The sequence below is a fragment of the Numida meleagris genome, chromosome 12, assembly GCF_002078875.1.
Source record: "Numida meleagris isolate 19003 breed g44 Domestic line chromosome 12, NumMel1.0, whole genome shotgun sequence".
NCBI lineage: Eukaryota > Metazoa > Chordata > Aves > Galliformes > Numididae > Numida > Numida meleagris.
In genome coordinates this window covers 9,728,617-9,742,980 of record NC_034420.1, presented here as the reverse complement: position 1 = coordinate 9,742,980, position 14,364 = coordinate 9,728,617, and the positions used below count along the sequence as shown (strand labels likewise).

Genomic DNA, 14,364 nt, shown 5'->3' with positions numbered 1-14,364 from the left:
ACTGCTCTGCTTCCAGCTCCTGCTGGAAACTGCAAGGCACCCAGTAAAGTCTTCTTTTGCGCAGCACGGCAAAGAAAGCACAAAAAGCAATGCTGCTGAAGAACCCTAGTAAGCCTCTTCACAGAAGCACACTTACATTTAGGCTCTCAGCAATGGCCTTCCTCAAGAGCTCCTCTTCCTCCTCTTCCTGACAGTTCACTTGTCTGGCTTCTTGCTCACTCATTTTCAGGGCCAGTGCAAACTGTTCCTCTTCAGTCATCTCTACAGTAGGAGAAAAAGGATGAAGTCATGTCACAGCTGTAGGTGTATGCAAACACCCTACACTTATCCAGCATCTCGAGAGATGTCCACAGAGTCCCACCTCCCCAGGAGGAATGCAGAGCAAAGCAGCTAAACCTCAGCTTTCCTGGAAAGGCATCAGCAACACCAAACAGAACAAGTAACCTAAGTCAGGAACCCCAGTTAGGGTTTCTATAGCAGTCTGAATTCTGACTCCTTGGGTATATTAAGGCAATGTCTTACTGCCTTCACCAAACAACATATTCTAGAGCTACAGAACCTGTGTGAAAAGAGAGAGGAAAAGACTGCCAAATCGTGTTCATTTTATACAGGATAGAGTCAGGAGTAAGGCAGGATAAAGATCCTCCCTAATGCACTTTATTTCCAGCCAAATAGCATGTCTCGCTGCCTTCTGACACAAAGATATCTGCAGTACCACAGGGGACCTAACCAAGAGCAAAAGAGCCGCACGCTGCTCACCCCAAGCTGCAGGTGGAAAGCTCCATGGAGGATAATGTTACTTGCTCGGCGGTATTACGAAGGATCTTTTACATGCATACATCCCCCTTCTGCTCACATCATTACTCCACTGCATCACTGAGTCAGTCATGCATGGGAAACAGGTTTCCTACAGTCATAACTGCTATTCCAGCAGAAAATTTCTTCCCGAAATATTCCTCGTTCAGGGCAAACTAGAAGCTGAGACCGGCTATTTAGAAACAACGCAGCTACTTACTTTGGAAAACACTTATTTACTTAGATTCAATCCAACACTTCCACTACGCTCAAAATATACGATGCCTGCAGAACAGAGCGCAGCGTGGAAAACAACTCAACAGCACTCTCAGGAGCTGAAAAATACATCTCCACACCCGCAACAGACTGACAGATCTCCTTCAGAACCCGCTCCCTCCTTCAGGCAGAATCCTGCACAGCCATCTCACGCACGAACCGAGCGCCCTGCTCTCTGATGGGCTCCGAGAGCTCTAAAACATGCGACCTGCAGCGTTTTTTGGCTGCTCTGATTACCAGCCGTTAGATTTTCTCGCGTGTCCTACTAAATCAGCGCTTAGCTGTAGACGTGTAATTTCTCCTTAATAATTTCTTGAAGAATTAAGGCGGCGGTCGAGGCGAAGGCAGACAACAGCGCACACAGGGCTCGTGGGGATCCTTTGTCCTTGGACAAAGTCACTCTGTAGTGCTCCAGCCAGCAGGGACCAGGGACAAAACATGCTTGCTTTAACGGCAGGCACACAACTGCCCAGGGTACGAGAAGGCTCCTGTCCCCACGGCAGCATTTCACAATACCAACACCTCCCCAGCACTCAGAGAGTGCGTGACTTGCTTCCCTGCCCAAACCATCACGGCAATTAGGCCAGACCCCACTTGTTTTGACACGTGGAAGGGAACGGGTGCACGTGATCATTCCCGCAACACAAGACTTCCCACGTGCATAAATTAAAACGGGGGCCTAAGTGTTCTCCCGTTCGGGCTATCAACAGCCATGAAGCTCAGTATAAAGAAACAGTTTTTGGCGAGTTACTACTGTACATTTTGTTTTCCTCTCCCTCCCTGGCACAGCAATTTCCCCTCTGGGGACAGGGAACGTGCCAGACAAATGCTGCCTCTGGCACAGAAACCAGCGACAAACAAAACGCGCTTGGTTCACGTTCCAATTGAGTAGGTGCTCTGGGGACGGGGAATGCTCAAGTTGAATTCCACCTGGCGTGCTGGTGGCAAGAGCAAGGCTCCCGGCGAGCCAACGTGCTCCTCACCCCACAGCTTGGGGCAGCTGCGTGCCATGGCCCAGCGTCTCCGTGTTCTACCAACTGGAGGTGGATTACTGGGGTCATCACGGAGGCAGATCAGAGATTCAGAGCACTGCGGCCTCTGCCTGGCATGTGCAAGTATCGCTTTGGGAGTGAGCAGCAGGAGCCTGGAGCGCGTTCCAGTTCCTGGAGGCCACTGGAGGCTGCTGGAGGCCATTGGATGCTGCTGGAAGCCACTGGAGGCTGCTGGAGGCCATTGGAGGCTGCTGGAGGCCATTGGAGGCTGCTGGAGGCTGTGCTAGGGAGGGAGGGTCAGGGGGAGGCTGTTTTTAAGACATCGCAGCCCTAAACAAATTAAAGCATTTCAGAGCCTTTTTAAATGCTAATATGGCAATTTGCTAAGCGATTTATGTTCCATTTTGACATTTGCAAAGTGAATTAGATGCAAAACCCCGCTAGTTGTAGCTCTAACACTTACTAATAAGAGATTTACTCAAAAATAATGGAAATGCGGGATCTCGGTATTTCCACGCATCCAAAGTGCAATTACAGTAAAAACATGGAAGTGTGCTTTAAAGCACCGACTGCACCCGGCAAACGAGAGGGAGACTTCTTCACGTCTTTGTACTCCCATTTACCCGTCAGGATGAGACGTCACAGACAGATTTTAGTTATGGCTTTAGGTTACAACGAATAAAACCACAACAAAGCGAAGATGGGAGGACACGCTTCATAACCAGAGCCAGCAAATATCTGCAATTTTCCAGTTTTGAGGAGAAAGTATTTTCTCTACCCAGAAGCACCGAACGGTTACAAAAGACCGATTCGCCTCACACCTCAAAGGATTCGCTTAAAGACCCCGAGAAAAAATAATTACTATTTCGAATCTTAATTTGCCTAGAGGCAAACACCAAAAGTCCAATTACGGCTTGAGATAAAGGAGGGGAGCGAGCCAGCACCGCACACACGCGGTATCCTCGCGCTGCACCAAAGCCGTGCCCCGCGCTGGAGCCCACCACGGAAAGAGGGAAGCCTACATGAAGAGTTTGGGCGTCTCCGAATGAGCACAAGTCCCCTGTGACACAAGGGCAGAGCTTTGTGTGCTGTCTCTTCGAGGAGAAAGGGGAAAAAAGAGCTCATCCCCTCTCCCCCCTCTCCCGACACCATTTGACGCGGGGCTCGCGCAGCGGATGTCAGCTCCCACCAAGAGCCAGGCTGTTCCGTGCCATGGCCTTAGGCCTCTATTAAAAACAATTTAATTCGCACAAGCCCTCTGAGGGCTGATGAGCCCAACTGCTGCCGCTCGCGGAGCCCCGGCGGGCTCCATTTTGCTCAGCGATTGCTCTGAGTCGTGGCAGACAGCCCCTCTCCCATTTTAAAGCGGTCTGAATTTAACTTGTCTGAGTTGAGCGCGCGGGCTGGACGGCTGCTCCGCAGAGCACAGCAACGCGAGCCGATGTGCTGGGGCAGAGCAGCAGCCCGCCTCGCCCAGCAGCTGTGACCAGCGGTGCCGTGCAGAACGCTGACAGCAGTCCTTCCGCTCCTATACCCACAGCACTGACAACTGCTCTGCGAGGGATGCTAGCGGGAACATTCCAGCCCCTTCCCTCTAGCGTCTGTTTATAGACCTGTTGTCCATGAATGCATTTAATCCCTCATTAAAGCTGCTGATGCTGACCTCTCTACAACCTCCCGTGACAAGCAGTTCCAGGAGATCACTACATGCTGTGTGAAGCATGACTTGCCTTCACCCATTTTAAGCCTCTCCCCTGCTATTTCCACCGAGTGCACCCTGGCTGCTGGAGCTGGTAAACAACAGCTCTGTGTTCACTTTCAGCATTGCTTCCTGATGCAGACTGATCCCACACCACAGCCATTCCCTCTGCGTGCTGGGGGGGTCCCAGGCCCACATCTTCATCCCATGATGACTCAAGCAGCTTCCCCCTGGATGTCCTCTCCACATCCCTGAGACGCAGAGACCAGAACAGCATGCAGCACTGTTGATGTGGGTGCATCAATGCTTTATGTAACAGCAAAGTGACGTACAACAAACCTCTTGCTCTTCACACCCCCCCGCCACGATGCTCAGCTCGGCTGGCTGCCCCACGCTACGATGTACAGCAGAAAGGCCTGAGTGAGAAAGCACTTTGTGTCTGACAGGACTTCCAGATCAGGTTTGGATCGGAACTGATCTCAAAGCCTAGTGAGGTACAGACAATCTTGAACAATTATTTTGGAAGCACTGGGGAGCAAGCAAGCGACATTCAGAAGGCAGCTTCTACCCCTAAGAAGGGGAGCTGTGTGTCCCAAGCCCCTCAGTGCCTTTCTGCAAGAGAAATAATCTCAAACACAAACAGCAGAAGCTGCTCAGCACGAGTCTGCTTCCCCCAGCCCCACGCTCAAGACCTACGTGCAATTTTTCTTTTAGCAGCAAACTTCATTCTATCCAGCTGCTGTTTTGTTCTTTTCGTTTGCAATCCGCTGTCTTCCTTTGACTCCTGCTGTAATGGAAAAAAAAATATGGTGAGAGCATCCAGTATGTAGGAAATACTACCAGCTCCCTCCCCCCCACCACTCTGACACAAACACTGGTTCAAGAACAAGCCGCTATTTGTGTGAAATTTGAATTTCAAACATAATTCAAGCACATTCTGTAACTATTAAAAGCAGTGTGATAAGCATAACGAGCAAAAAAGAGTTACAGACTGACATAAACAGAGAAGTAGGAGAGACAATAGACTTCGTGCCAGTCACCACCAAGCTCTGCACCTGCTGCCTATGATTTTAGAGAGAATGTGTTTGGCCTCGCTAAAACTTTGGTATTCTCAAGCACTCACAATGGAGAAACAAAACCTTTCTGTGAGTGAACACCTCATACCTGTGAGCCAGGGCTGCCTCCCGCCATTCATCTTCCAGTATTCAGCCCACCAGTACTCAGCCCAAACGACTGCAGTGGCCAAAACCAGAATCCCAGCCATTTCTGGGGACCCCAAATGCATCCCAAGGGCAGAAGCCAGCTGTATTTAGTTCTGGTGCCATTCTGTCCTCACACCGCCCTGAGAACTGCCACAACTGTGTCATTTTTGAAGCTTGAATACTTCAGCAATCTGCAGTCAAGCGGCCTCCAGGAACATCACCCATAAGAACAACCCCAGTCCACGCTGCTTTAAGCACGCTGACTGCAACAAGAATGGTCACGGGCTTAATTGGCACACATTTATGCAAGTTGCTGTCCTAACAGCTTAAGTGAGGGCGTGCACATCACCGAAGGCTGGCCCTGGACCCCTTCCAATTTGTGTCTCTAAATCAGGTAGGATTAGAATCAAACACAGCGTTTTAGGCACAGACACCCACACCTGGCCAGGAAGGGGCTTTGCACAACTCCGTCTGCAGCCGCACTTGGGGTGCTGCTGCCCATGAGACCTACAGCAAATTGCCCCACACTTCTGCCTCGTGTCACCTTTGCGTCTTCATAGTGAGGCAGTGCTTCCCTGCAAGTGGAGGCTCTGCTCATTTCCCAATGTCAGCTGCTCCTTCTGCCTGATGCCCACGTCTTGTAACCTGTGGAGTCCTTTGGATCGAACCCCAGCGCTGAGTTTTGTTCAGATGTCTCCAGCTTGAGCTCTATCTGTAGATTTTATTAATGGATATACGCCACTTGCTCCTTCTCGCAGATCATTAATGAGGGTGTTAAAACACACACAGCCTTTGTATTGATCCCCCCGGCCTCAGCTTTACATCTCCCCAGAACAAGTCTCTCTTCTCTTCATCACCAGCCTTTGCTGACAGTCCTTTAGCAGGATTTCAATCCAGGAACGTTACTATCTAGACGAAATTGAATTATTTATCCAAGTAAGGTTTTGCGAGATGGGTCATTAAGTGGTTTCCTGAAATCCTAATACATCACAGCTTTCACATCCCCTAATACCTGCTTCCCTCCTCACTCCCACCAACTTCAGAGCCCGCTCACAGTAAGGCAGCAGCACGCTCCTGCTCACGTTAAGGGTGTTTCTTTGGGCTTCTTCCCATCCCCAGTCAAGCTTGTACCCCATTTCTGAGGTGTTCCCGTGGGCTGTTCACCCCTAGGGAAGCAGGATCGCAGCTGAGAGCGCACGCCGGAGGAAGGCGAGCAACACCTTTCCTCCTCTCCCTCCTTTTGTCTAATGGTGCTAAACTCATGCTGCACATTCTGGGGCAATGTAATCCTCGCAGGCTCTGCCAATCCCCAGCTCTCCTCTCCAGGCATCAATCTTCCCTCATCACTCTTACTCTTGCTGGAAGGTCAACCTGACACTCATCTGCAGCTCTCTTCCAGGGCACTGATGTGATTTACGAGCACACCAAACTCGCCATTGGTCGGCACGCAGAGACGCGTGGTTACAGCACGCACTGCAGGGCAGCGCTGGGCTCGGGCACCTCCAGAGCTTTTGGGGTCACTGCGTGCCCAGGTCCTGGGCATCCCCAGTATGTGCTTCCGCTCCCTGTGCTGGGTCCTGAGCAATGTTGGCATTTGCGGCGGCTGCAGGAGCAAAATGATTGCAGGACACGTATTGTACGAACCTCATACATCTGAGAAAGATGTTTAAATTGCTCAGCAGCGTTCTACTGAACGGCCACAGCACAACGAACTGCTGAAGCAAATCCAATTAATCCTGATGGGCCAAAATATACACACACATCTCAATTCCAAGAATTCTTAAATCTTCTTTATTTTTAAAACCAGAAAATAGAACATACCTTTTAATTAGGATTTATGGCTGTTTGTACCTCTACTGGGAGAGAGCCCCGCAGGCCCCGGAGCGCTCTGCATAAATGTGAGTGTGGATGCGAAGAACAGAAGGGGCCAAGGAATTGCAGGGAAGACAACAGGGCTTGCTCCTTCTGACCCAACCTTTTAATGCTCATCTGTCTACAAGGATAATAGGAACTCAGGGGGCCACTCAACCAACTGCCTTTCTAATAAGATCACTAGTCCAAAAATAATCTTAATCAATTAAAATATTCCCAGACTGCCACCAGTACTCTCAGTTACAAGGTCATCTCCAACACACAACTTCCAGGGGAAACTAATTACTATAGCTGAGGTGAGGTAGGAGCTGCACACCTCTGCTCAGTGCCAGCCTGGAGAGCGTCTCTCCTCTGCCGTCAATTTAAAGTGTAATGGCCAGAAGGAATCCAAATTCTCTTTCTGCGTGTCAGGCTCCGCAGTCTAATTTATGATGCTCTCTTATGAGCAATTTCACTGTCAGCACTGTACACAGATCAAGGGGAAAATGGGTTTCCAAAGCTCCCCACACACTTGGTGGATGGCAGCCACTATTCTTCTCCCTTGTTTTTTAACCTGCTTGGTTTCAACAGACAGCAGGAAGTCAAATTCCCATTTTATGATGCTTTTGCACATACTTAGGAGAACCCAGCTCCACCAGCAGAAACAGATACAGCTCTGCTTGCTTCTAAAAACCCATAAATGGAAGCGACTCGCCAGACTCCCACATCCTGCTCCCTTGAATCCACATCATCAACCACAGAAATCAGCTTCTATTGACTCAGGGAAGGAAAGGCTACAGGAGAAGCAGAATGTAGAGTCAAAAGGTCTGCTTCACTTTGCTGCTCAATAGCAGTTGGGACCATCTAACAATAGGGCACAGCCAAACACCATGTGTCCTGCATGGGAAATACGCAGATGAAAACCAGACTCATTTATTTTTAAAAGCTAATTAGATGTTGGAAGTGCCACGTTTGGTTCTAGCCAAGGCTGCTGCTGAAATTAATATCACACCCTACTTTATTAGTCTCTGACTTCAGTTCAGAATCTGTTTTGGTTCTGCTCTGTCTTTCAGCTCATTAGAACAAACCTGCTGGAAGCGGAGCGTGGAACAACGAGACACGAGCAGGCTCCTGCCAGATGTGGTTTCTGACACGCAGCGGGAGGCCAGTGAAGAAAAGAGGGCTTTCCAGTGACCAGCAAAGGCCAGCCAGTGCCTAAGCACTCCTCTCCCTCTATCTCCCACAGACATCATCTGATCCAGAACATCGATAAACGCCGGTATTTACTCAGACTCTCAGCATCTTTGAACAGGAAAACTCAGACAGAGGGATGTTCTGCGCCTAGGGGGAGGCAGGCACTGCTGCCATGCAGAACGAGCCGGCACTGTCACGTTCCCCAAAGGCTGCAGAGCTGATGGATGGCAGACCCGGCAGAAAGAGCCTGTGAGACTTCATGCGAACACTACGAGTGCAAGCAAAGCTTGCAAAGGATCTATCCAGAAGAAATGGATTAAGCCGCCTTTTGCGAGCCCCCTGCGAGGTCCCGCAGCAGATCAGCAGCATTTCAGGATCTGCAGATCCGCCGACTAGGTTTGCACAACGACTGGGCCTCTGGCTGCGCTCTGCACTTGTCCCTGCCCCTCCTGCTGGGTGACAGACACGCTTCAGAGAAACTCAGCGGAGTCAAAGAATCTTCACCAGCAACCCAGCTGGGGGGGGGGGGGTCATGAGGCAAAGCAGGACTTGCCACGCTCAGAGAGAGCTCTGTTGGGCACTGTTAGGAATGCTGTGTGCTTGGGGTGCAAGTGAACGAGCCGTATTTAGGCACCCAGTGCTCTGTAGGATGTGAACAGTCAGGGGAGAAGGAATCGCTTTGTTTGCTCGCCATGTCTGTGCTCTCAGAGAAGCAGCGTGCACAAAGGAGATCATCTCCTCTTGTTTCCACAAAGCCAGAGAGACTGTTCCTAATTTGTCTGACCCTTCATAAAAACAAAAAAAAAAAAAAAAGAGTTCCCTGAATCCAGGATTATATATAACAGAGATCAAAAAGCCTCACGTCCAGAAAAATTCCTTCTGATGCAGCTCTGCAGATGCCACAGCATAGACATGAGCAAAGAAAGAAAATTTGGCAAAATAACATGGATGAGCTTGATAATCCAGCATGACTGAAAAATTCCTGGGAGAGGCAGTCTGCCAAAGATCATCAAAAGTGAGAAGCTGGAGGCTTTCCAGGTGCAGCTGCTACAAGATCTGCTGGTCTGGAAGCAGAACTAGGGACTTGTTCCATAGATACCTGCCAAGAGACTGCCAAGGAAGAAAGCCATTGAATCAATGATGCCCAAATTGTCCTTGCAGCTTTTGATTCATAAGGAACCATGTCCTAACAGATGCAAGATTAATTGAGAATGTATTGTTCTCTAAAATTGCTATTGATCTGAGTTTCCCACACCTCTTCTCAAACACATAACAAGGTCTTACTGGAGCAAGAACAACAGTTACAGGGTTTGAAATTGAAATCCAACTTGACGTACACTGAAGAGCTGTGACAGTTACACAAAACAGACAGGTTTTTTTCTTCTGAGATCCCATGCAAATCGAATTTTTGGGTGGTTCTGCAGAAAACGACGCTGCAAGAGACTGTGGCACTGGATCTGGGAGCTGATGACTCACAAAAAGAAAGAGACTGAACTGAATAAATCCACTCACTCAACCGACTGAGCTGTTGTCACTTAAACAGAACCTAATTGGCTCTTTAACGGCCTCTCTGAGCATATCCTTTTCTGTAATATGACCGATTATGCCATCAGAATTTATTGTTTATAGACAAACTTACAGAACAGTCAGGGAGCCTAACCTTTTTATAGATGTGCTTTAGGAGACGTTTGTTTCCTCTTTTTCAGATACGTGCACATTGAGATGAATAATTGTAGACAATAACAGGTCCTGATCTTTTATGTACTGCAGCATCTCTTACAGCTGCTGATTTCTTTTTTCCCTTATAGGTTTCACAATAAAGGCCAGTGATGCAGCATACATCTGAAGTTAACTTAGCATATTGCAGAGCTAAGGGTTTAACCCCAATGAACTATTACTGCCATATGTTCCATTTCTTTCAGGGAATTTCCCAATGGAAAAGAACTCAGACAATGTGAAGAAAAAACATCCAATATCATTTGCCCTACAGCTTTTTACTGTTTATTTCTAGTGCTTCTCCCCTCCTCACATGATAATCGCCTTATTGTAGAGACTCATGCTCCAGATGTGGGAACGAAAAGGACTTGATTTAAGATCTACAGCTTGAGAGAGAACTGAAATGCTTTTGAAAATGGAGGAATTACAAAAAGCAGCTTAGGATCCCAAAGCACAGGCAAGACAGAGCAAAGCCTCAACAGTCATACATATAAAAATGACTCTAATAATTTTCTCTCGTGTACCTCAAGCTGAGGACAGATTCTCAGAGCTCTGGGTTTCTCCAGCTGGGAGTTCTTGCACGTGTCCCAGCATCAGTGTAACAGGCACAAACATCTCAGTATTGCAGGGTGAGCCTCATGTTAATAAGATGACGCCAGGGATCGGTGACCTGAGCTTTTGTGTCACACCTACTGCACGGTTCACCTTTACGCCCTACGGCAACGGGTTAAAAATTCAGACTTCTGTAATGCAGGATCAGTTTACCAGACACCAGCTGTGTCTGAGCTACTTGAAGTCCGTGTTCTGAATCATTTTCTTATCTATTTGCAGATAATACAGAATCACGTTTCTACGGTTTAGCTGGAATCAGTCAAATAAAAATTATGAAAAAAAAGATTTGTAAAGGGATTGAGGAAAGGTTACTTTTAAATTACGTTTCAAATTCAGTTCTGAGAGGATTTGGTTATCAAATCCCAGACTCATAACTCACCCTCACCAAGCACACCATTCATTTCCTAGCCAAATAGGATTGGATTCATCCCACAGAAAAGAAAAGGAACGGCATGACATGCCCCAGCACATTGCACAGGGTGCTCCTGCAGCAGCAGGGGCTGGCACGGGCCGAGCACTGACCTCTCCATCGCTGTCGGATATAACAATAAACGCGTCCACAAAGCTGCGCTTCTTCTTGGCATTGGCTGCACCCCTCTTCTCTTCCTCCTCTTCCTCTCCATCCTGACCTCGAGAGTCAGGGCCCCCCGTGGCCTTCCTTCTCCTTGGCATCCTTCACTCTGAAACAGAGGGAAAGACTAAAAGCCATTTGTTTCCCTCTCATTTAGATTTCCCCTAATAGACATTCCTTTCTTTTACTATTTTTAGGCAAAATACACCAGCCATTAGAACCTTATTACAACGCGTGGTACATTTAGCAGTACTGGGAGCCACACGTGCTTGTCACCACTCATTTACTTAAGAATGCTTTATTAGAGCTGATTGTGAAAAAGGGTTTCAGGGGAACAGCAACAGACGAGCGCCTCACACAGAGCCCTTGCTCCAGCACGATGAGGCTTTCCTCTTCGCTTCAACCATTGATGCTCCCCAGCACGCTGCCCCAAAGCAGTGCCCGTAGCACAACCCCAGGCTTCCCACCCCCACACAGCCCTGGTGCAGAACACCCTGGGATGGTGCACTGAATCAAACCAAGGGGACTGGGAGAAGAGGACCAGGATCAGAACAAGAGCAGGTAACACGACAACAGCGTTCAGCGCTTCCTGAGCTGGGAACCAGGGAGGCCCTACGAGATGGCTGAGCACCATCAGCTCTGGTTTTGCTGGAAGGAAGCACACAGGGCAGTGAGCAGCGAGCCCCGCGTCACACACAGACAGCGCAGAGCTGGAAAGGCAGCTCAAGCTGGCTGGCTCCCAGACCAATGTCCTTCCCAGGATCCCTCTGCCTTCCTTCGTGAGCACTGAAATAGCTCAAATGCACTGCCGAGGTCTAAAATAAGAGGCAGACAAGATGCGACAAAAGACCCCGCGTTACGCAACACAGAGCCAAACCCTCTCCTGTAGCATCACAGAACTGCAAACAGCCACTACATGTGGAAACACTGCGAGCACGAAGTTCAGAGCCACATTAGCACCACAGAACAGGGGTGCACTCCTCCTCCTACAGCTGAGCAGCACCAGGTCCAGGTTGGAGCAAGAGGAGGACACGTGCTGCCTGTGAATTTCTGCAGCATGCAGGAGCTTCCCTCGCCTGTCGCCCTTCCTCTGCACACATTGGTGTGGAGGCAAAAGATGATTATCTGGTGAGCAAGGATTTGCACTGAAGACTTGCTGAGCCCTCTAAAGACAGAATATTGTACAAACTGCACGCGCAGCTCCAGAAGCGGCTGCAGTCATCACTGCAGTCCCAAAACGCTTGTCTGTTTGGGATGGGAAAATAAAAACAAGCACTGCTCTTTAGAGAAGCTCTTGCCAAACACAAAGCTGCTCTGCTCCAGCTGAGCTGAACCCTGGCTGTTGCTGGAATATCATTGTTATACTTCCTCCATTTTTCACCTTTTGCTCCAAATGGTTTCTTTGCCCTCTGCCCAGAGAGATGAACTCCGCTGCCCACCCGGCGTCTGGGAACCGCACCCCGTTATCAGCAGAACGCACGGGGTTCTGGCACACTGCCCATAGCCCAGTACCGAGCCTGGGCAGGGTCACTGCTTTTGGAGACGTCAATGGCAAAATGCAGCAGACAGCAACAAGCAATCGCAAAGCGTTTCCTTTTGCTTCTTGTTAAAATCCATGCTGGTATCACCAGCTCTCCCCTCCGCTCGATGCACTGCGCTAAATAAGAGATCAGCGAGCAGTATCAGCTGGAGTTACGATGACTCACCTACCTCCAACATTTAAAAAGGGGGGGGAAAAAAAAAAAGATGTAAAAGATGTAACCACACAACTCCCACAACACTGCTGAAAACGAAGGGACTTGTGGCAACGAGCCTCTCTGTGAGTGTAACTAAGGGAACAAGACAAGGAGAGATCACTTGTAGCTGTGCGACGCTGTGAGTAGGAGAGCGGCAACGGCTTTTATTAGCCCAGCTGATAGAGCTGAAGAAAACAAGCAGCAGAGCACACCCCCCAGGTATGGAAGCCGAGCACAGAAGCTGCATTTTGCTTTCAGCACTTCTGCAAACGACGCTGCTGGTGTCGGCAGTGCTAACGTCTGCTTTCAGGTCCAGTGAAAGAAAGCCTGAATTAGCCAAACCTACCTCTGCGGGTTGTGTCCTGGACCTGTTTTCCAATTTTTCGCTTTTTACAACTTTGAGTTCAAGAGAATTTCCTTGCAAACGCTCTGACAGCAAAGGTGACCCCCTGACAAGGGCCTCGCACACGCCACACTTCCCCAGGCACATTTTTAGGGATATCCTTGAAGATCCCCAACTTGTGATTATTTGTCATTTTCCCTCTCATCTATCATTTTGATGAATCAGAAAGCAATTACCGACAGAATAATTCTAAATCTTGACACTGCAGCTCCAGCCCTGCCAAGCTGTGACAGCTTGAAAAATGCTTGAAAACGGAGCCAAAAATGAATGACTCTCATCCCCGGATGAGTTTCAGAGCCGCTCGAGACTCAGGCTGGCGCGTGGTAAACAACACCCCCCCCCCGCTTGCAGGGAGGGACGTGGTGCTGCCAGGCATGCAGCAGTGCCGTGCACTCAGGTCAGTGCCACGCAGCTCCCTGCAGCCATCAGCCCCGGGCCCCCCAGGCTGGGAGCAGCTGGCGCTCTGCAACATGACGGCCTGCAGCACCCCGGGGGGGCAGGAGGTGCTCGCAGCGTTTATCTGTTTGCTGAACGGCTCTTTGCGGGAAGGGCCGCACAGGCCGAGCACTGGGCATCGCTGAGCTCTGCGGGAGGTGTGTGCTGCTCAGCTCCTCCAAACGAGCCCATTGCAGCTCTGTCTCCAGCAAGGGGAGAAGCGTCCTTCCCCCCACACGTCCCAGTACCCACGGAGGGCACCCTGCGCCCTGACACGGTGCTGAGCCCTCCTCCCAACCCGCGGCCCTCGGGCTCTGCAGGTGGACACGGACGGGGTCAGGGCTCCCCAGAACGTGAAACCCGGGGAGGAAGTACGGGGGGTCACAGCGGTGGGGGGAATGGGAGCGGCCGCAGCTGGGTGAAACGAGAGGAAGGGCAGAGATGCGGCTGCTGCAGGGAACGGGACGCGGCCGGCAGGAGCGAACCCAGCGGTACCGCAGGGGATGGGGACGCGGGGTCGGTACCGGAGCCCCCCGCCGCGGGGAGGCTCTGCGGGCCGCCCCCGGACACCCCCGGGCCGCTCAGTATCACCGCCAGCCGGGCCTCGCCGGCACCGCCCGGGGGACGAGGCAGAGACGAACCGGGGCCGAAGCCGCTCCCGGGCTCACCCCGCGTGACGGGGCCGGCCCCGAGCTCCCCTCGCTGAGAGGCGGCGGCCCAGCTCCCGGCGAGCCCCCGGGCAGGGCAGCGGCCCGCAGCGTTACAGAAGGCCCCGCGGGACACAGCCGCCCCCGGGGCCCGGGACCTCCCGGGGACCCACGCGCCGTTCCCGCCCCACCGCGCGGCCGCGGAGCCGCTCCCTCTCGCCATCCCCGTGCCTCC

General features: G+C 50.7%; 1 protein-coding gene across 3 annotated transcripts in view; it reads right to left on the bottom strand.

Annotated features, from left to right (window-relative positions):
• LOC110405141 (hexokinase-3-like) overlaps positions 1 to 14,364 on the bottom strand; it is a 38,985-nt gene that overhangs the window by 24,437 nt on the left and 184 nt on the right. The window contains exons 2-4 of one of the 3 annotated variants that reach the window (XM_021410128.1): positions 10,860 to 11,017; positions 4,459 to 4,549; positions 137 to 261 (exon numbers count right to left, since the gene is read on the bottom strand). In XM_021410128.1, the coding sequence (XP_021265803.1) occupies positions 137 to 261; positions 4,459 to 4,549; positions 10,860 to 11,009 (366 nt within the window). In that variant the 5' untranslated portion in view covers positions 11,010 to 11,017. Of the gene's footprint in view, positions 1 to 136; positions 262 to 4,458; positions 4,550 to 10,859; positions 11,018 to 14,364 lie in introns of those variants that run through there. The other 2 variants (XM_021410129.1, XM_021410130.1) reach the window with 2 other exon arrangements.